Here is a 23,060-nt window from a genome sequence, read left to right on the forward strand (position 1 = left end):
TAGATAGGATTAGAGCAAGAGAGATAAATGAGAAAGCTTCAGTAAGCTCCACGTATATATTCTATTCTGACAAAAGTGCTATTTATGCAAATTATTCCTGCCATAAATAATACTGCAGTTTAATTTAAAATAATTAGATCTAGAAGTATACCCAACTTATTTTTATTCAACCAATCTTAAAACTTAAACGTAGACTCCTAAAAAGTAACACAAAAGTCAAACTGAAGTAACTCCTCCCTTATCAAAACAAGAACAATCTGTACATGTTACAGCAAGCCGAACCTGTACGAGGTGGTAACGTTGGTAGTGACCGGGATAATCCTGGTATTAATTGGTAACGGTCCCATGCTTTCTTTACATTCCTGTTGAATTTCGGCGATGGCATCCTGAACTTGTAAATCTAAGTCCATTTTAAATCGATACACTTCAGGATTTGGGTTGGTAATATTGTTGGATTTAAAATTTGTGTTTTGTACTTGAACAGTCAGATTAGTTGGAGTAATCCGATTGATTCTGCGAAGCTTAACGGGTCCTGGACGGCCAGCTTGTTGAGATCGAATTCGTTCTAGACGATTTTGAGCGGAAAATAACCGAGGGCGATTGGTACGCTTGAACTGACGACGATTTTGTATCTAAAATAAACATTTTACTGACAAAATATCACTTAATATGTGTGTGTTTTATATAGTTTAAGTCTCTAGAAAACTCTTAAGCATCTTCTAGTTAAACAGTATATGTAAGTCACAGTTTCTGCTAGAAACTTGTTTTCAGTATGTAAACAAAGGATTTTTTAGTCACTCTGTAAATCAATTGATGTTTATATTTCTATCAGGGGTCGGTATTTCCATCTGTTAATAAAGTAGCTAACAAATATTTGGCCACTAAAGTGTATTCCGAAGACTAATTTTCGAATAAGTTGCATTCGTGGCTGTTAATTAAGCCCTTTAAAGGCAATCTGTTTGAAAAAGCAAAAGGGACGTATTGAGAATGGAAATCAGAAGCAAACAAGGTGTGCAATAGTAGATTATGATGAGGTGTTTCTGGGTCCGCCTTATAAAGTAGCCGGGGCATTATGGTGTACAAACTTTAGAAATTAATGGGCATTACTGGAGGACATGAGTATTTTGAAAACTATTAATAAAATTGGAAACGTCTAAATTATATTGTTACGGTTTGGGCCTACTATGCTCGATACTCGATGAAACCGATGCGCCGCAATATCTGGCCGGGCGCGTATTAAAGTAGGCCACAGAAGGAAGCGCCATACCTGGAAGATTCGAGGCAAATCGTAAAGCGTTTCGCGGTCATTCTAGAACGTGGTTTGCGAATATAAAAGAAGCGGCGTCGCGTCGACGACAGAGAGTGTGGGTAGTATAGTAATAGTTAATTTGGGAACGCGGTTAAGTTTAAATAGTGGAATAATTGTGGAATTGTAGTAGTGTTTTTAGTAGCTGTGTTAATTATTGTACGGAGTGTTTTAAAGTGTTAATAAATTTATTAATTGTTGAGTTAAATTGACTTTGTGTGAACCCACGGGAAAATCGTAACAATTGGTGTCAGAAGTGCGATCAGACTTTAGTGCGACGTGAATTGGAACTAAACTTCGGGTTAGAGACTTGTGTTCAGAACCGGACTAGAGATTTTCGGAACAGTGGTGTGTTAAATTTATTTTATGCCAATAACAAGACGTCAAAGTGCAAACATGGAGGCCCAATTTGCAGCTATTATGGACATGCTTAAACAACATCGACAACAAGAGAAGGAAGAACAAGAAAGGATTCGACAACAAGAGAAGGAAGAACAAGAAAGGATTCGACAACAAGAGAAGGAAGAACAAGAAAGGATTCGACAACAAGAGAAGGAAGAACAAGAAAGGATTCGACAACAAGAGAAGGAAGAACAAGAAAGGATTCGACAACAAGAGAAGGAAGAACAAGAAAGGATTCGACAACAAGAGAAGGAAGAACAAGAAAGGATTCGACAACAAGAGAGGGAAGAACAAGAAAGGATTCGACAACAACAAGAAAGAATGCTACAACAAGATATAGAAATGCGTCAAGAAGACAGAGAGCGGCAAGAAAAGCGTAAAGTAGAAATATTGGACGTTCTAGCGGGGATCAAGACAGACATCCAAGAGTATGTAACCCATAGTCTCAAAAAGATGGAGTATGACGTTCAGGTAAAATTAAATGATGTTCGGGAGGACATTAATAAAATTCAGAATGATGTCGAGATAAAGTTACGCGACTTAGAGCGGAAAATTGACAGCAGAGGAGCCAGCTCTACAGTGATTACCGGAAACGGGCTCAACAAGATCAAGGCTCCCACATACGACGGTCAAACTTCATGGGCAATGTACCAACTCCAATTTGAGGCCGCTGCAAATGCAAATAGATGGAGTAACGAGGAAATGGCTGTAGCACTGGTGGTGGCATTACGAGGACCTGCATTGGAGCTGTTACAGACTCTGCCTATCGCCCAACGAAGCAACTATGAAGCATTAGTAGCTGCATTAGAACGACGTTATGGGGATCAGCATAGAAAAGGACTGTATCGAACGCAATTAATGACAAGACAGCAGAAAACTGGTGAAAATCTAGAAGAGTTTGAAACCGATATTCGTCGCCTTGTGCATCTGGCTTACCCAGCCATCCCGGATGAAATCCAAGAAGAACTTGTGGCACAGTATTTTGTAGATGGGATTCGAGATCCGGAGGTAAAGAAATGGCTGAAGATGTTCAAAGGGAGCAACAACAGCGAATTACTGATTCGAGCGCTGGAAATTGAAGCTGCGTGCAATGACTTTCAGCCAGAGACTATTCAAGAGGAGAAAGAACCGCCAGCCGATCATGTTGCTACAGCAATAAATAAAATTGAATCAATTGTCGGCCAATTAGTGCAACAAATGGCAGCATCAGCAAATGGCCAGTCCACACAGTTAGAACGGTCACGTCCGATCACGAGAGTGGAGTGTTATCGATGCGGACGTACGGGACACATTAGAAGGAATTGCAGACAGCGGTCTTGTTCTCCAAACCCACAGTGTCGACGAAACCAGGACATCAGAACAAATCACCGGAACTCCTCTGCTAAAAGAAACATTACATGTTATGTTTGTGGACGTAAAGGACATTACCAATGGAATTGCAGACAGCAGTCTCGTTTACCGACCCCGCAGAACTGGCGTAACCAGGAGCAGGAAATGAAGAATTCAGAAAGACATTTACCGCGATATGTAGAGGATCGTCAAGCTTTGGATAGTGACTTAAGGTATCGGAAAGGACAAATTCATAATGGTTGGAGGATTGGTCAAATCGCGATGGTGACAGATAAAGAGGCTACAAAAAGAATGAAGAGCAGCGTTTCTAAGGAGGACATAATAAAAGGACAGCGCTCAGACTCTGATTTGAAAGTAATCAGAAGATGGTTGGAGAAGGATTTGAAACCGGATTGGCAACAGATTTCCAGATATGGACCAACAGTAAGGGGTTACTGGTTGCAGTGGAATTCGCTTCGACTGCGAGATGACTTAATTACTCGGAAATGGGAAAGTCCAGACGGAAAACGCTTTGTTTACCAAACAATAGTGCCCAATTCCTGCAAAGAGAATGTGCTGCGAGAACTACATGACAGTCGCGGAGGAGGACACTATGGAGTAAACCAGACTTTGGCTAGAATAAGAGATCGATTTTACTGGATTAACTTCAGAAAGGACGTTGAGGAATGGTGTAAACGGTGTGACCAGTGTTCGTTACAGAAGGGATCCATCACAATTCGGGAACTTGAGAGAGAGAAGATGAAATCAAACTACAACCGTATGAAGATGACACTGGACCACAGACCAACTGGTGGCAATTATAAGGAAGGTGATGCCGTGTGGATGTTTCAACCCAGGAGGAGCAAAGGATTAAGTCAAAGATGGCAACGACACTGGGAGGGACCTTACAATGTGGTAAAAAGGTTAAACGACGTCGCATACAGAGTCCAACGCAGCCCCAAAGGCAAGATGAAAATTGTCCATCTGGACAGACTCAAGAAATACCAGGGATTAGTTGAAGCGGATCGGGACGATCAGCTTTAAGAGGGGGGCAGTGTTACGGTTTGGGCCTACTATGCTCGATACTCGATGAAACCGATGCGCCGCAATATCTGGCCGGGCGCGTATTAAAGTAGGCCACAGAAGGAAGCGCCATACCTGGAAGATTCGAGGCAAATCGTAAAGCGTTTCGCGGTCATTCTAGAACGTGGTTTGCGAATATAAAAGAAGCGGCGTCGCGTCGACGACAGAGAGTGTGGGTAGTATAGTAATAGTTAATTTGGGAACGCGGTTAAGTTTAAATAGTGGAATAATTGTGGAATTGTAGTAGTGTTTTTAGTAGCTGTGTTAATTATTGTACGGAGTGTTTTAAAGTGTTAATAAATTTATTAATTGTTGAGTTAAATTGACTTTGTGTGAACCCACGGGAAAATCGTAACAATATTATAAAAAAAATCATAAAATATTTTTTTCTATACATCTACCATTTAAATTTAGACATAAAAAAATAAATAAAATTTGGTAATTTCAATGAATTGCGTTGGAAAACAATGACAAATTTTGAATTTTGTAATTTTACTTTTTAACATTTTGAAGCGGCAAAATGGTACTATTAACCCATCAACTTTTATACGTCAATAAAAAGCTTATTTCATTGGCTATCCACTGGCATATAAAAATGTATACAAAGTGTTGTCAAATGACGCCCTCTAGCGGCCAAACCGTCTAACTTATCAATTCAAATTGGGCTACTGTTAGAAAGCTTATTTTATTGGCTATCCATTGACGTATAAAACACTACTAAAAATGGTGCAAATAAACGAGTTATTCAAGACTGAACAAAAGGACACACAAAAAAATCATAAAAAAATAGTCAACTTTGACGCTCTCTAGTGGCCAACCTATCAACCCAAGTTGGAAAATTTTTAGAAAGCTCACTCCATTGGCCATCCATTGACGTATAAAACTCTAGCAAAAATAGTGCAATTAAGCGGGTTTTTCAATATTAAACAAAATAATACACCAAAAAAAAAGTTGACGCCCTCTAGTGGCCAAACAGTACCACTAACCAACCGACTTTTGTACGTCAATGAAAAGCTTATTTCATTGGCTGTCCATCGACATATAAAGTGTTGCAAATACGCGTGTTATTTACGGTTTACAGACTGGGTGCCCCAGAAACACTTTTTGACTAGTTAGTAGGGCTAATTTGACCCTAGAAAATTAGGAAAACACGGTTACATGAGCTACTAGGTCTACTACGATGTAATGTATATAAATTTCTTGAAAAACCGATTTTAGAAATGACAATTTTCGTAAGGGTCAAATTTGCCTGAAACACCACCACTAGCCCAATAGGTTTTGCGTTAGGTTGGCCACTTAGTGCAAGCGAAAATTGACATTAATGATTTTATTCTACAGTTTTTCTACGGCTCTAAATTTGACAATCACTGTGCTCGGTTTGTGCCAAATATCAGGGCCGTATCTGCCCGATTTACAAAAATCTCTCAAAGAAATCAGTCAAGGAAAACGTTTAGTTAGCTTTGGAACCCTCTGGCGGCCAAACCAAGCACTCTATCTAAGGAGACTAAAAATATTAAATTTCTCATAAAATGGTAAATATCTCAGAAATGGACACCTACAGATAAGTGTATGACATTAATACACGAAATATGTCTAGAATTTGACGTAGAATTCAAAAATGCAATAATATACAAGGTGTCCCATTTAAACTAAGCAGCAGTTGATATATCTCAATAATACTTCCGGTTAAATCGTTGTACGCATGTTTTCTTATTTTTACTTATTATAATTAAACTAGGTTTTTTTTAATTAAAATAGGTATTATTATTAGGTTAGGTTAGATTAAGTTAGGTTAGATATTAGGAATTATTTGGAATTACTGGGCATTACAAGGAATTAGTGTACAAAATTTTACTCAGCGGTTTACCCTCGCAGAAGAGTTGTTAAAATTTCTATTTTAATAACTCATTTTTGATTGAAAGACCCAAACCGAATGAGCAAGACACACAAACCGCTTTTCATTTTCTGCTATATTAGCTACTTTATGTATCAAATAAAAACTCTTCAAATAAACTGCTGTATTTCTCCAATAAATCTTGTTCTACGTTTGATATACACAACTAAGTTTTATTTGTCTAATGTATTTATAAGGAAGTTTATTAGCAGATGGAAATACCGGCCCTAAATAAATGTTATTTTTTAATTGTTGAGAGAACTTTATAATTGAACAGTTATAATAAACATTTATTTGAGTTTGATACTAAACTTTTACTTACCCCCAAACCGTTATTGTTCCTATGCCGATTAACTTGCAAATATTTTCGTTTTGGTAAAACATTGGTAGTATTAGTCCCTAGAGGCATCAATCTTCGCCTCGCAGCTTTCATACCGAGTCGTGCATGAACTGGCCCTTTGTCTTGGCGTGTAAGAGGACTCTGATGTTCTGGATGATTTGCATAGTATAGGGCCTGGGCTACTTGTTTCTTATTGTTGTTAATCAAAGGTTCGAGGTTCTTTTGGATTTGATCCACTTGCTGAATATCTGTCACATCAGTCAGAATACCAATTCTTGCACCAATCCCATCAGTATTTATAGGCTCTAATGGTATGGTTCCACAGAAACGACGCAGTTTTACACCTTCAAATGTTTGAGAATCAATTAGTAAGCCAAAAATTTAGTCAGAGTTTGCTTATTTGCAACCTAATATTACAATGTTATAATTTAGCAGCTTATACTCTCCATTTCGTGATACTTTATTAAAATGAGACCTAAAATCAGGTGTTTATAAGTGATTTACACTGGGGTGACACAGCTTTTTTTGGAACATAAACTATGTGTAATAACAAAGGCTGTAGAGGTACTATATAACTTGATAGAGATAGAAATACAGATTTAAACAAAACAGACTTATAGTAAGATAGGCAAGTCAAAGGGTGATGAAGAGACATTTCTTTTTGATTCCCTCACATTCTGTTCTACTGCTGGTTTTCTTGAAAGGTTACATAAATTATCTGTGAGCAGGTCATCACCAAATGACTCTTCACATACCGTAAGTCCTTTGTTGGTGTCAGCATTCCAAAAGCATCCAGCAAAATGTAAATAAACCTTATTATTTAATTTTCTAGAACATCGAAAGTCTTGCTTGTAAGAGTAGCCTTTAGAATGTAATGTAATGTATTTTTGTAAATAACTTATAAGTTGTATTAAAAAATATAAAAAAAACAAAAAAAATGGATTGCTCAAACCCTAATCTCCCTGTTGTAATTGCAGAAAAAACACATTATATTTATTTTAAAAACAGTATTATAGGTTTGTATAATATAATAGGTATGTAATAAGATGGTCAACACTTTGGAACTCTGCCAAACAGTACCAAAATAATAGTGGTTAAGTATGTTAAATAAGAATATTTATACTTTATACAGAGTGTCCAGTATAAGGAGGGCCAGTATGGGGATCTTGAAAACCATTAGAAATACAGATTTGGTTAAATGAGAGAAAAGTTATGTAATCACGGCCTTAATAAAATGACAGTTAAAAACATATTTTTTTAGATATTTTGATGAAGGTGAATTTTTGATTTTACATTTAATTTTTTTATTAAGTTAATATTGGACCTAAATCAAAAACTAATGACACTTCTCCATAGCAACTTTTATAGTTACTTAAAGTGGCATTATTAGTTTTTTAGACATTTTGTCTTTCAACCATCATCAACCTTTTCCTTTTTATTTTTTATAAAAAGCCCTTTTTATTCGGAATTCATTGGTATGACATTTTATGGTTCAAATACGGTTTACTGGGCTTTTTGACCCCTAATAAAAAAATGAAAAAACCTTTTTTGCACTATGCTATATTTGTATGAAATAAAAATTCTAAACTTAACTAGCTTATATTAAAACTGCATGTTTATACAAAACAAAAAAATAGACAAAATATAGAAATAGCCACCAAACTCTGGTTTGTCTGCTGTGTCAAAAGTTGGACCTCTTAAACCAACCAAAGATCAGACACAGAGACTAGAGAGTAGAGGCTATAACTTATATTAGTAATAATCAAACAATCTTACACTTCTCAATAAACAACAAATGAGAAGCAATCAGCTGTGATCAGAAAAGTGATAGTGAATTTCTTGTTGAAGATTTAAAATTTCATTTTGCCTTGTAAACTGATGAATACCACAAAATCCATGAATAAACTTAATGTGTTGTTATAATTGCATGCTGATGCCAAAAAATATAGCCACTTTGTTTTTGTTAGAGTATCACATTACAATATACTCTTATAAACAGTGACTACAGTAAGTACACCTCAATCAAGACTATTGAGGAGTAAACTGTGAACTTATTGACTGCCATCTCAAAACCAAGTTATTAGCCATATCTGAGACATTATTAGCAGTGTGATGATAATGTTGTCAAGAAAACTGAGAATGATACAAGAGAGATAATCAAAAAATAGTCAAACTACTAAAAAATAGGAAATGTTAGTAGTAAACAATGTAAACATACCTGTTCTGACCATGTTGGTTAAGTTTCTAGCTGAGCACGACTCGTTTATAGGAGGTTATTTCGGATACTAAACTAATTCTCAAAATTTCTAGGGCAAATATTGGAATTTTTTTATATTTGAATTTAATTTTAACTTTTCTTTTTAACCTAATATCAACTAAAACTTCCCAAAAAAAAAATGGAAAGTGAAGGTTGAAGGATTGAAGCCTGGAAAGGCTATAAATGACAGATGTCAGACGCAATTTGTACGTCAAATACCCCATGCAAAAAAAAATCTGTAAAATCTCAACTATGAATAATAATTTTGTACAGGTTTACTTAATACAGCGAAAAAAAGCAAATTATAAACATCTAAAAACAATATTTAGGAATAATTAGGCTTGAACAGAACGGTAAACTGCATGCCACGTGATGAACTTTTAACATATTTCGTATACGGTCACGTGGCTGGTAAAGTGCAATGCAAAACTAACGTATGTGTAGGTATGGTTGCCTATCACTTGATATTCAGGTTGAAGAGTAGTACCAGGGTGCCTCAGAAACGTAAAATTTGTTTCATACATTTTAATAAACTTATTTTTGTTTATAAACTAATGCTATTTTATCCATGGGGCAGTTACAGCCAAAACTCCGTCAGCACTAAAACAGCACTGGCCATGTTCGGGAATGGCATTTTTAGGCAGCAAGTACTGCCTAATTAACGATGTACGTTTCTGGGCATTTTCAGATGGGTCGTCTTTTTGGGCCACCACTTCCACTGACCTGGCTGTTATGGTGCATTTAATTTCTTCCGGTCTAAATCCTCTGGCATCGATAAGAATCTGGATAAATCCATACCAAATCGTTTGTTTAATTAGTTCACTGTGTATATATTGACATAGTTTACCTCAAATCGATCGGGATAAAATAAGACTTTGTCCATTTTTAAGTCATTTTGTACACTAAATTTTAAACGTTTTGCTGGCCAAAAATTATTATGACATTAGTTTGGTTGGTTTTGTTTGGAAATGTGTCATTTGCTCATGACTTCATACAGGGTGCTTCTTGTTTAAGTCTAAAATTTCCGAACTTGATTTTTTGACAGAAAAACACCTCGTATATTTTCTGTAAGAAAATTTCTATTTACTAGGACACAAAATAGTGTTTTATGCACGTTTGCACAATTCAAATTCTTCGTTTTACGGAACGTGCTTTAGATGCGAATTTTTCCTAGGCATCAGACTGATTTATTTCTTTAAAAATGGTAAAAGTGTGTCGGATGAGTAACAACCACATTTTTGTTGCTTCACTGCAACATATGCCCGTACACATGGATCTGTGATGATATACATTGTTATTCAGGCAAATAATCTAGAATGTGACTGCGTTTCGTCTATAGTATAACTGATTAGGCAATCGTAGAATTATTGTAATCGAGGTGGGTGACCACTCAATGTAAGGAAACAACTGCTTTCCACACTTATCTACAAAAATTACATAAAACCCACTTGAAGAATGTTGATTTTCGAGGGTAACTGAAGAGATCACAAGCTCATTATTATTGTTATTACAAAATTACGGTTTAAACAATTGTTAAACTAGATCCCGGTTGGTTGTTTTGCAAAAATATCTCACGTTTTACTCTAATAAGTGTGACGACACTAGCTGATGGTTACCAAAGCTGAAATTTCGTACACACCATGCCATTTACATGTTCTATATTGTGCTGGCTTACAGCCAATTAAGGCAACTGTTTGTTTGCATTTTTAAGAAATTCTAGAATTTCTAACGAACAAGATATTTTCTACCAAATCTCAGAGAGAGAGAAGTTAAAAATAACGGTATTTATAGAATATCATACATATCCCTACTAAACCGTAATAAAGCGTTTGTTTAATACAAAAAAAAAAACATTTAAGGGTAAGAATTTCACTTCAGAATAATTTTAGTTCAATTTGCGTTTTTCTATTTTTAATTTTTTCGTTTTCAAGCAACTAGACTGCTCGTCAAAAAGAAATGGGATAACAAAAAGGTTTGGTCTTTTTTGAGCGTCTGTATCTTCAAATTGAGTCACTCGATTTTAATAATTTTTTTGAGGATTTAAAGGTATTTTCTTGCCCTTTCTGATAACCTAAATAACGCTATTTCTCGCAAAAATATTTTTTTGATTTCACAATAATCTTAATCGTTTTCGTCAGTTTGGCGATTAAAGGCCGTTTACAAAATTTATTGCAAAATTTTCATGAATCCGACGTGAATTTCAAATATTCAAGTCAATTTTCCTTAATATTACGTCAATTTCAAATTCTGTAGTCAATTTTCATGAATTTGACATCAACTTGTAGTTTTCAAGTCAATTTTTATAAATTTGACGTTACTTTCCAGTTTTCAAGTCAATTTGCGTCAATTCCAAATCAATTTCCAATTTTCAAGTAAATATTTCCATAAATTTGACATTAATTTTCACTTTTTAAGTCAATTTCTACGAATTTGACATTTTACAAATTTAATGTCAAATTGTCATTTTCTAATCAATTTTCATGAATTTGAGGTCAAATTTCAGTTTTTATGTCAATTTTCATAAATCCGAAGTAAATTTCAAATTTCCGTCAATTTTCTTGAATTTGACGTCAATTTTCAGTTTCCATGTCAAGTTTTATAAATTCGAGGTCAATTTGTAGTTTTCAAGTCAATTTTCATGAATTTGACGTCACCTTGCAGTTGTCAAATCAATTTATATATATTTGACGTTACTTTTCAGTTTTTAAGTCAATTTGCGGGAATTTGAAATCAATTTAAAATTTTCAAGTGTGAACTAAAAAAAATAATCAAAATAAAATCATACGTTTTATCGTAAAATTCGTGTTCGGTAATTTTAATAGAAAATAATGGTATCAGAGCATTAATTTCAAAATTTGAATGAGTTAGCAGAAATGGTAATGTGTTCGGATATGAACGCTGTGAATCTGTTTTCTTTTATAAATTAAAAACCGTTATTTTCCGTTAAATTTACCGAATAAAGATACATCGTTTATTTGTATGGTAAAACCACACCACACCCTGTAGAACGTGGTATATAAATGTTCACCTAAAGTGGGTAAATTGAAACATTGAAAAAATTGTTTTGCTCATATCATTTTGCTGGTAAAAAAACTTACTTGTTTGAAATTTAATTATTTCGAATTTAAAACAAGAAAATTAAAAATAAACCACATTTTAAAAATGTTGTAATACATTTTAGAGAGATATTGACCACAAGACTCGATAAAGGTTATTGTGAAATCCAAAAAATATTGGTGCCAGAAATGGCGTTATTAAACCGAATATTTCAATTTTTACTACACCTCAGTCACACCCTGTATACTCGGATCCGTTTCAACTTTCAATAAGATCATTTAGATCATCAGAAAGAGAAAGAAAATATCTTTTAATCCTCAAAAAAATTATTAAAATCGAGTGAATCAATTTAAAGAAACAGCCGCTCAAAAATGACTGCTGAAATTTTGCTGTTCCATTCTTTTTTGACGAGCAGTTTATAAAAATACAACTTTTTATATTTTGTGTTTTCTTTTTATTACACTTTGTAATCTATATTTCAGAAACTAATAAGCAACTTCCAAAAAAACTTAACAAATCACCTTATTTTGTACCGCGTACAGACTGTTTCAAATTAGAGACACATCATTGGGATCTCAGCAACGGTAAGAGATACAGGATCGGTTAAATTGGGGCAAAGTTGCGGAATTTATAGTTAAATAATATGCCGTTTTAACATTTGAAAAAGGGAGAAAAATACGAAATTTAGAAAAATCGTTTTTGTTTTGTTTTGTACATATTTGAAGAGATATTCAAAGTGATTTGACAAAAGATATTCAAAGTGACAAAAATTGAATTTTTTTTACTTTTTGAAAAATCGTAGCTCCTTTATTTAAATTCGCAGGAAATTCGTTCCTTCGCCATTCGAAAAAGCATAAAAAATACTACAAAATGGGTTAAAAATGGCCTCTGTAGCTCCTCATGTTACTGAGATATTGAATTTCAAAAAGTACCTAAAAAACCTCTCTAGTACCCCCGTATCTCTTTTAATTTCATCTTTTAATTTTTTTGAAAAGTGAAAAATTTTAAAGTTTTTTTTTGTGCTTATTTTACCTAATTTAAGGTTCTTTTGTATAAATATGCCCTTTGCTGTGCATTGGAACCTTTATAGAGCAAAATAAAAATTTGCCAAAATTGCACTTCTGACAAAAATTGAATTTTTTGACTTGTATCTAGTTTTTTCCTCCGACGTTTAACTTTTTTAAATTCGGACCTAGATTTTTTATTTTGATCACTCTCTTTAATCCAAACAATACGGTATGCAATATCTCATATTTTCCAATTATAGCCGCATTGTAGTCGCATCTAAGAAAACTCATTCATTATAATATGGCGTTACCATCTCTAAAAAACGTACAAATTTCAAAATTGCATAACAGTCATTATTGACTCTGTTTAAACATTTTAATGTCAGAGATCAAATTACAGACAAAACAACCACTATAAAATCAATAAGGAAACAGGCTGATGGCATTGATCAACAATAACATTGATTACTCTCTTGATGGACGGTGAGCGGTAATTCTTTTCGATGAAAAAAAATCCGAGATCTTCACACGTTTATAAAATAACGTACGAACCTTGACAGTTATTAAATTGATTATAATACACCTTTCGGATCATTACTGTTATTACCTAAAATACCGCGCATATCCGTTTGGAATGGTCAAGTCATACAGCACTAAGTGCTAATGCATTTGAAACAAAAATAACTTGATTTAACAATGCTCATCAGGGTTTAGAGTCATGAAAACAATGTTATGTTTACCTAATTGACCATTAACGGATTGGTGCAACATTACCAATTAGGTAACACAATTGGTGCAATTGACAAGTTCAGATTTTTAGAATATAATATTCTATTGAAGAAGCTGAAAAATAGTTGCCCAATACTAAAATCCTTGGTTTACAATAAGTGTCATTCAAATGGCCGATCCACGCACACACTTACAGAAATTAAGTATCTTTGCTTATGTACTTAACCTTAGATTAAATTAAATGAATTCGTTTAATTTGTTATGCAAACATATTACTTTTTAAGGTATGCAAAACTTACAATAATACAACTATTATTTAATTAAGCTTTTATAGGGGTACATTGTTAATTTTTTAGAAAATTGTGGATATTAAACCATTTTTTGTATGTTTTAACTAACTTTTTTAATAAATTAGAATAAATAGTTTATTAATATTAGGGTCAAGTGGGGTAAATGTAAATAACTCGTTTGACAAAAAAACGCACGTTTTGACGTAATCTTATTGGTTCTGTAACGTCGCACAGTGGGTCATTGGGCACTAAGTGGTAATAATGACTTTTGCTATTGTGAGATATTGAAGGCTTCTGAACGACAGAAACTTACAATTTTCAAATGCTTTAAAAGCAGTCCAAAACCTTCAATGCTTTTTAAACTCCCCAGGAATCTTCCAAATGCTCCTGAAGATTCAAAAAAGATTTCAAAATACTACAGAAACTCCAAAATGCTTCTCAAGCAGTCGAAAACCTTCCAAAAGCTTTTAGAACTGTCTAGAAGCTCTCAAAACATTTCAAGAGAGTATAAAAGTTTCCGTATGCTTTTAGAGCTGTTTAAAGTATCCAAAAGTTTCTAGAACCGTCTTCAAGATTTCAAATCTTCTTCAACTAGTCTAGAAGCTCCCAAAAGATTTCAAAACAGTTTAAAGCTTTCAAAAAATTCTAGAACCATCTAAGAGTTTCCAAATGCCTCTAAAACATTCCAGAACCTTCAAAATCTTCTTTAAACTGGTCAAACCACCTTCCAAATGCTCCTTAAGTAGTTCAAAAAGATTTTGAAACTTTTCAAAACGGTCTTAAATCTTCCGTATGCTTCTAAAGCAGTTTTTATAAAATCGCATGTAAAAATACCTCAATTATTTATTTCTTTTTGGTATGTTTCTATTCTCCAGCAAATAGAAAGTAATTTGGTAGGTACTATGCGCATGTTGGGATTAGCTCTTATTATGAAAGTTACTGTCCTAAAAAATGGATTGCTATAGTGCTGTCCTATAAGCAAAAACATAATAAACCTTACTTAGCAGGTTTAAAAACCATTATTAGATACTTAACAGTAGAAAATGGAGCAATTGTCTCCATTTGCAGTCTTTACTTACTAAGGCCAAAAATGTAGTACCTGAAGCATACATGTCGTAAATGAGCAAACATCCTCTGAATTCAATGGTTTCCTCTGTTCTGGACAAGTTTTGTCTTCTTTTGTGCCGTTGATATACAGGGTGTCCCGCGAGGTAAGGGACAAAATTTCACTACGTGTTCTTTAGGTGAATTCGAGTCAAAAATGTTCTATGAACATGGGTCCGCAAATGCTTCCTTACCGAGATATGATTTTTTAAATTTAATAGTGATTTTGTACCAAAAACTACAATGGATCTCATCCACATTATTAAAAGGGCTAGACTATGCTTACAATGGGCACTTTGAACAATTATTATAAACAGTTATTTTCCAAGAGGTATTAATTTTTTTTGTAAAAAAATATTTTTGTGAGGTTATTGCACTTTTCAACACAATTAAACTATTAACACGTTAAGCGCCACAGTGGTTTCTTGTAAAACGTCGCTCTGGGCCAAGATGTTTTTTTGGTGGAATTTTATTTCTACTGACCATATTAATACATATTTGCAATGTTTTCTTTTTAACCTTTTGATTTGGTATAATTATTGCAAAAAAATATCTGCGGTCCTTAGGGACCGCAATGGCCCAGTAATATAAATTTCTTGTGCCGGGCCATAGCGGTCCGTATTTGCGGTCCAGACAAGTCGAAACAGGAAATTGTATCGGCGCTATATATACAGGAACGGCTGGCTGTGGAATGCAGTGCGCATGTGTGTCTCTAATTGATCACTTTTTGTGTAAGGGTGCATGCAAAATCATGTCGGATACTCTGCTTACATAGGACCGCATCATTCAAGTTATTATGGTTACTTATATGATTCAAATGTCGAACTGGTGTCAACTGAAATGAAATCCCAGTTATGCGCATCGCTTCGTCCAAGCCATTGCGAGCCCGTAACCACATCAAACAAACAGTAAATGCGGTCCCCTGGCCCCAAGAACAATACAAATTTAAAGAGCAACTGCGGTCCCTAGGGACTACACTGGCCCTGTGAAGAAGTAACCGATGAGGTCCCTAGGGACCGCTGTGGCGCTTAACGTGTTAAACTTAAAAAAATCATATCTTGGTAAGGAAGCATTTGCGGACCCATGTTCAAAGAACATTTTCGACTCGAATTTACCTAAAGAACACGTAGTGAAATTTTGTCCCTTACCTCGCGGGACACCCTGTATATAAATAAAAACGTTAAAACGAAAATGAATTGTATTTTAGCTGATTCTAGTTTGATAAATATAAGTATTTCAAGCAATCAATGTTACAAATTTAAGCTATTTCTCTTGAAGAGCAGCATCGGCCTAATATGTAATATATTGTAGACGACCCTGCCTTAATTATAATCTACAACCATAGTAATTTTGACAGTCAGTCAATATGACATTTGATCGCCGATATACGTTTTTGGCTGGTAATTGTGACGCGCCAGTCAAATATCGCTGAATAAAGAGTACTAACATAGACTGTATAACGTTAATGATCAAAATATGATGTTTTTATGATCTCGTCTCCACTCCTGTTTAATCTGTACTCAGAAACGATATTTAGAGAGGCACTGGATGGAGTCCAAGGCGGAATCAAGATCAATGGAACGCCAATAAACAATATCAGATACGCCGATGATACGGTTATAATAGCCAACGATGTACAAGAGCTGCAAAGCATCATAGATTCCGTAGTTTACTATATCGAGATGTTTGGAAGGGAAATACTTTCAAGGATTGAGCAAGCGAGAAAAATCTTCATAAGTATGAAATCATTTTTTACAAGACTAGACCTCAGTTTGGAACTCAGAACTCGAATGATCAGATGCTACGTCTTCTCTTTTCTACTCTATGGATGTGAAAGCTGGACACTAAATCCACAGACCGAAAAAATAATAGAAGCTTTCGAAATGTACGTGAATAGACGGATGCTGCCAATTTCATGGATCCAAAGGATCACCAACGATGAAGTACTCCAACGCGTTCACAAACAAAAAGAACTACCGAGCACCATCAAGGAAAGAAAATGCAATACCTGGGTCATGTGATGAGATGTGATAAGTACGAAATGTTACGCCTCATAATGGAAGGCAAAGTACAGGGGAAAAGATCAGTAGGAAGACGCCAGAACTCATGGCTAAAAGATTTAAGAAGATGGTTTGCAGAAATCCTTCGGCAGGAGAGGCGTGATAAGAAGAGGAATAAGTGACTTATGTCAGTGGACCAAAACGGATGTGGCGTCATTTGACAGTTTGACTTCCTGGTAAAGTGGTCACGTGATTGAGTGATGTCAATCCCTTTTAACACACAGACACGAAACATGTCACTCTCTTTGTCTGGACGTTTAAATAATCATATTATTTGCAGATTATTTCGAAAACGCACCAAAAGTGTTTTTATTGTTTGCACAGCTTATGTTAAATTATTATCAAAGTATTTTTACAATTTTCATTAAAAGTACTAATAATAACTGAGAAAATAAAGAGTTAAAAATATTATGACATCACATGTTGTTTTACCATTTAGCAACGTTGATATTTAATGTAAAATGTAACACAGTTTCCAAAAAAATATCACAACATCCTAACTATTGTTACATCTTTGATTTTGGTAACATTCCAAACACTTATGTCCGTTTCCCCAACATTGGCTAAGTTGAGTTTAAGGACAGTTTAAGATAAGTTTAGTTTAGACTGTATTATTTTGCACCTATTCTGTCAAATGTAATAAATAGTTTCTTCTATTCTGAATGTCAATAAAACCATATCTGTTTCTTTATTATCTTTGTTGCACTCACAAATTGATCAGAAACAATGTTGCCAAATATTAAAAAGTTTTTAATTGCACAAATATGCATTAATAATTTGTTCAAGTTTTGAGTTATATAGAGATGTTCCTGTATTATATATTTAAGACAAACATATAATAAATTCGATTATACGTGGTATAACATTCTCCATTAAAAATCTTAATTTAACACACCTTTAATGATTTTTTCTCGTTCGGTAATTTCCTCATTGCCTTCATCGCTTGTCCAACGAGTCTTGCAAACGGTAATTACCTCCTTAATCAAAAGGATGATCTTGTGTAGCGATTAAAGGATAAGTCTATGTATTTAACGTTGCAAAATCAGTAAAGTTTCTATTTTTTTCTTCAGCTTAATAATTTTAACCTTCATGTCGGTTACACCATAACAGTGACGTGGCCAGTCAAAAAAATGACCAAGTTCATTTACATTTCCTTTGTAAATTAATTAATGTTGTAGAAATTAATCGTCGATTAAATATTTCCTTAAAGCCCGGACGTTAATTGAAATAAAGCAATACTGAGATCGTGAGAAAATGTGTAGTAATAATGATTTTTACGCTATTTGGCCACTTATTAGGCAATGATAATAATAATACTAATAAATAATGACTGTATGTTTCTTGCCACCGATATATTATAAAAGTATTGCATAATGCATAAAACAGTTATTTCGATCAAGCTCTAATTACATGAGATAGCATATAAAAACGATGTTTATTGCACCTGATATGAAATCTGCTAGTCAGTCACTGAATATATAGATAAAAAAAATAATTGGGGCATATTAGAAAAGTTATTCTAATTCATGCAACAAACGTTAATAAATACCATATTTAAAGCAAATTGTAATATCACGAGATTGAACTTTTGTTTATAAAAAAATGCATTTATGTATATTAGTTAAATTAAAGCAGTAATTTAAAAACAAGTTAATAAAATAATTTGACCTGTACTGTACGGTTTTTAGCAATAGCGACTTATCTAATTATTACGTACACACAGTATGGTGTGCGGAATATTCTACTATTTACCACGCCAAATCGTCTTGAGACTCGTAAACAATAACAATATTACGAAAGCTCTGCAGATTTTACCTGCTTCAAGTACATCAGTAGGCAGTAGATGAATTTGGTTTTTGTGCTTAATTCGTGCCAGGGCTGGTAAATTACCAATTAGGATGTGCGTAATTAGAAACAACTAAAAGCGATTATAATTGTTATGTTGGTTATTCAACGGTTGCGTCAAAGCTTTGGTCAATGTTGAAGAATGCTGAATGCATCAAGAAGTTAAAATCACAAAGGTTGAAGAGGAATGCTAAATGTGTTTTTAATTCTTGTTATACACAATTATGTAAGAATTAACCTTGTCAGCTGTCAAAGTTTAAATATTATAATTTTTCTTGTGGAATAGCATGACCCAAGCATAGATATGACGTATATGAGAAGCGAAAACAAGTTTTCCCGTACTTAAACAATTTAATGTTAACCCGTTTTACAATCAACTAAAGAAAGTATTCGAATCTGCAATCCTCTCTCATGGCTAATATCTGAATGTTTTCCAGTTTACCCAAGTTTCTTAAGAAAGAGTTTTCTTAAGAAAGTATTTTGGGTGTATGATTATTTTTGTTAATTGTAATGTGCTCACATTTCCAAAAACGTTTATTTCCCTACATACAAGTATTTCCACAAACAATGTTAGATTTTCAAATTTTAATAAACCTTATTTTGTTTTTAATGTTTTTAGATCCTTTACCTGTGTTGTAGAAGGGGATTTTAAACCTCAAATTAGGAGTATTTTAGAAGAGGTAATGGCAAACATCATAAAATTAAAAAACAGAAAAGCTCCCAGGACAGACCTCATCCCAAACGAACTTCTGAAATATGCCGCACCTGAACTAGGAAAACATCTAAAAATCCTCTACAACAAAGTTTTAGAAACATCGGAAATACCTACGGAATAGCACAAAAGTATAACTATGCCTATATTCAAGAAAGGGCAGCAGACGCACCCAGACCACTACAGGGGCATAACGCTGCTGAACACAAGCAGGAAACTCTTTACTGGCATTTTGAAGGAAAGACTTGAAACACAAATAACAAACAGGGAAGAACAACAAGGCTTCAGACGAAACAGATCCACGACCGACGCCATATTCATTATCAAACAACTAAAAGAAAAATCAATCGAATTTAATACACCAGCATATGTCTGCTTCATCGATTTGTCTGCTTCAAGGCATTTGATCATAAATATACTGATAGCGAAAGAAACACCAGACACCATCGTAAGAGCAGTCCGCAGTCTCAATATGAACAACTAGTAAGTAAAGTAAAGCCAGGACACTTATGAGGAAGACTTACCTACACCAGAAGGCATCAGACAAGGTGATAGCCTTAGCCTATTTCTGTTCAATCTCTTGATGGACAGAATTATAGAGGAAGTATCATCACTAAATATGGGATACCGAATCGGACAGAATAAAAGAATCAACATGGTATGCTACGCCGATGATGCAACTATTCTCGCAGAAACGGAGGACGATCTACAGAGACAACTACACAAATTCTGCCAGGTCAGCCAAGCGATGAACATGACCATATCTATAGAAAAAACGAAAAGCATAACCTTTGCTAAAGATCCCGTAAGATGTAAGCTGGCAGTTTAGGACAAAATCATCGAGCAAGTTTCACAATTCAAATATCTGGGTATGGATTTGTCGAGTTATCACGACCCAGTGAAGGACCTAAGAAGCCAGATCAACAAAGCCACTGCCACGTCGGACTGCTTAAGGCAGCTAGATAATATGGGCAAACGAATACATGCGAAAGGATGGCAAGGTCAGAATCTAAGACTTCGAGTAGTGCTTCTTCGAAGAATGCTTCGAGTAGCCGAAATGAAAACGCTCAGGACTATAATGGGAAAAACAAGAATAGACCGAATTAGGAACACTGACATTAGGGAACAATGTGGGGTGCAAGACATCGTAAGATGGGGGAGACAAAGAAAAAGATATTGGTACGCTCACGTGAGAAGAATGGAAGAGAGAAGACTGCCACGTATCGCACTTGAAGGGAAACCAATAGGGAAAAGAGCACCCGGAAGACCACCTAAGAGATGGAAAGACAGCTGGCAGTCCACCTCCCAGGAACTGATCTATTTAAGTTCGATGCCACAAACTCAACTACTAAAAGCAAGAAATATATAAAAAGGACAAATCTACAAGGTTAGGTTGAAAATCTTGAAATTAATTAATACTATTTTGCACAAACTAGTTTGTTGCCTACAATTTGAAATACAACGATTTTATGGTTAAAATTTCGATTTTTTCACTCTCCAATAATAGGGTTCCATGAATCTATTGTGGCACACGGATAGTTAAAACATACAAAGTAGGTGTCACAAATAATTGGACTGACCACGTTTGTTTAACCGAAAGTGTTCCTTTCCTAGATTTTACGTTGATTAAACCCCGTAGTGCTGAAAGGCACCAGAATGGATGATAAAGACCTCAGAATTATACAAAACCTGTACTGGAACAGACAGCCACCATAAAAATCAACGCTGGAGATGAAACAACAGAGGCAGTTAACATTCTGCGGGGCGTACGACATGGGTGTATCCCCCCCCTGATATTCAGAAGAAATATTTAGAGAGGCTCTGGAAAACGATGATAATGGAATTCTTGTAAACGGTGAACTTCTGAATAATATCCCATATGTAGATGATACCGTCATATATGCAGATAGATAGAAGGTCTACAACAGCTAATGAACAAAGTAAATGAAGTAAGCGAAAGATATGGGCTAAAAATGAACATCAACAAAACGAAATTCATGAGTAAAGAAAAGAAATCATCATAAGAGAGAGAAACATCATAAGTAAAGAAAAGAAAGAATATTGCCAACTATTTATTAAAAATATACCAATAGAACGGGTATCCAAACTTGTCTACCTGGGAACCTTAATAAACGAACAGTGGGACCACTCACAAGAGATCAGATGTAGAATAGAAAAAGCAAAAGATGCCTTCATCAAAATGTCTAAGCTCTTCTAAAGCCATAACCTCAAATTAGATATCAAAGTAAAACTAAAACTAAAACTAAAACATATTGTACTATGGCATGGAATCTTGGACATTGACCGAAGCTACACAAAAGAAGCTCGAAACCTTCGAGATGTGGCTATACAGAAGGATCCTTAGAATATCATGGGTAGATAGAGTGGCCAACGAAACAATACTGGAAAGAATGGGAAAGGAAAAAGAGGTGATGAAAACGATTAAGAGAAGGAAACTGAAATATCTCGGACATGAGAAATGACAACAAATACAAACTCTTAAAATCCATCTTCCAAGGAAAAGTGTTTGGAAAGAGAGGGCCCGAAAGAAGAAGGATATCATGGCTCAAGAACCTAAGGACATGGTATTCAAAAACAACCACAGAACTGTTTAAAACAACAGTCATCATAATAGCCAGGAAGCACTAGAAGAATAAATCCCGTATGAAGAGTAGAATCGGTATTTTTATCAAACGATGGAGAGTTACACAGGATTGTGTGGAATTTGATGATTTGTCGTGCTTAAAATACCAAACTGACAGATAAATTTTGTTAATTGCATGCGCGAGATAAAGACATAAACCCCAAAAAAAGTCCAAAAATTTTGCTGCAATGTTGTCAAACTTGCAAAATTAATTTTGTGGCTACATACGAAGGCGTAGAAAGGCCACAGACGTTATTTTTCTTAATTTTCGACTTCAAACTCGGAAATTAACTAAATTCCGGCTTCAAACTGTGAATTTAGTTAAATTCTGACTTTGAACTCGGAATTTAGTTAAATTCCGACTTTAAACTCAGAATTTACATTGTCACATTGCAAAAGCTTTTCAAACCAAATTACCAAATTTTGTCAGTTAGGCAACATTGCAAACAGTCTTCGATCTAAATTAGGAGAGTTTGTTAATTTGGCAACATTGCAAGCAAACACACTTCAAAGAAATTAGTTGAACTTGTCAGTTTGGACAGATTGGAAACACTCTTCAAACCAAAATTGTAGAATTTGTCAGTTTGATAACATTGCATATACTCTTCAAACCAAATTAGTAAAATTAGTCAGTTTGGCAACATTGCAAACACTCTTTGATCTTAATTAGTAGATCTAAAAAAATAGTAGAATTTGTCAGTTTGACAACATTGCAACTAAATTCCGAGTTTGAAGTCGGAATTTAGTTAATTTCCTAGTTCGAAGTCTGAATTTAGTTAATTTCTGAGTTTGAAGTAAAAATTTAAGAAAAATAACGTCTGTGGCCCTTCTACGCCTTCGTAGCTACAACATTCTTAATTATTTCCATTTATTTGGGGACGTATGCATTTACGACTATATTCCTCATCCATTGAAACTAATAAACTATAATAATAATAAGCTTTTGGTAGCATTGCCCCCAAGTTTTCACCTACTAGATATTTTATTAGGTATTCTGTCTT

General features: G+C 34.6%; 2 protein-coding genes across 2 annotated transcripts; both read right to left on the bottom strand.

Moving 5' to 3' along the window:
* Positions 1 to 146: 146 nt before the first annotated feature.
* LOC145725364 (uncharacterized) lies at positions 147 to 8,784 on the bottom strand. The gene is made up of 3 exons (XM_081974103.1): positions 8,573 to 8,784; positions 6,337 to 6,698; positions 147 to 632 (listed from the first exon to the last, which is right to left on the bottom strand). Exons 1-3 carry the CDS (start codon positions 8,583 to 8,585, stop codon positions 267 to 269), a joined length of 741 nt encoding a protein of 246 aa, XP_081830229.1. The 5' UTR covers positions 8,586 to 8,784; the 3' UTR covers positions 147 to 266.
* Positions 8,785 to 9,123: 339 nt separating this feature from the next.
* On the bottom strand, positions 9,124 to 9,599 carry LOC145725365 (alpha-crystallin B chain-like). The gene is made up of 2 exons (XM_081974104.1): positions 9,459 to 9,599; positions 9,124 to 9,393 (listed from the first exon to the last, which is right to left on the bottom strand). Exons 1-2 carry the CDS (start codon positions 9,492 to 9,494, stop codon positions 9,169 to 9,171), a joined length of 261 nt encoding a protein of 86 aa, XP_081830230.1. The 5' UTR covers positions 9,495 to 9,599; the 3' UTR covers positions 9,124 to 9,168.
* Positions 9,600 to 23,060: the final 13,461 nt, after the last annotated feature.

Source organism: Ips typographus, linkage group LG2 (genome assembly GCF_016097725.1).
Source record: "Ips typographus isolate SLU linkage group LG2, UJ_Ityp_2.0, whole genome shotgun sequence".
Taxonomy (NCBI): domain Eukaryota; kingdom Metazoa; phylum Arthropoda; class Insecta; order Coleoptera; family Curculionidae; genus Ips; species Ips typographus.

What these genes read in the sequence shown, in the direction of transcription:
- LOC145725364 (XM_081974103.1), bottom strand. An exon ending in GGAACAATAACGGTTTGGGG is followed by an intron (nt 633 to 6,336) that starts GTAAGTAAAAGT and finishes TGTTTATTTTAG; the next exon opens with ATACAAAATCGTCGTCAGTT.
- LOC145725365 (XM_081974104.1), bottom strand. Translation starts at nt 9,494, where the DNA reads ATGGACAAAGTCTTATTTTATCCCGATCGATTTGAG. An exon ending in TTTATCCCGATCGATTTGAG is followed by an intron (nt 9,394 to 9,458) that starts GTAAACTATGTC and finishes GGATTTATCCAG; the next exon opens with ATTCTTATCGATGCCAGAGG.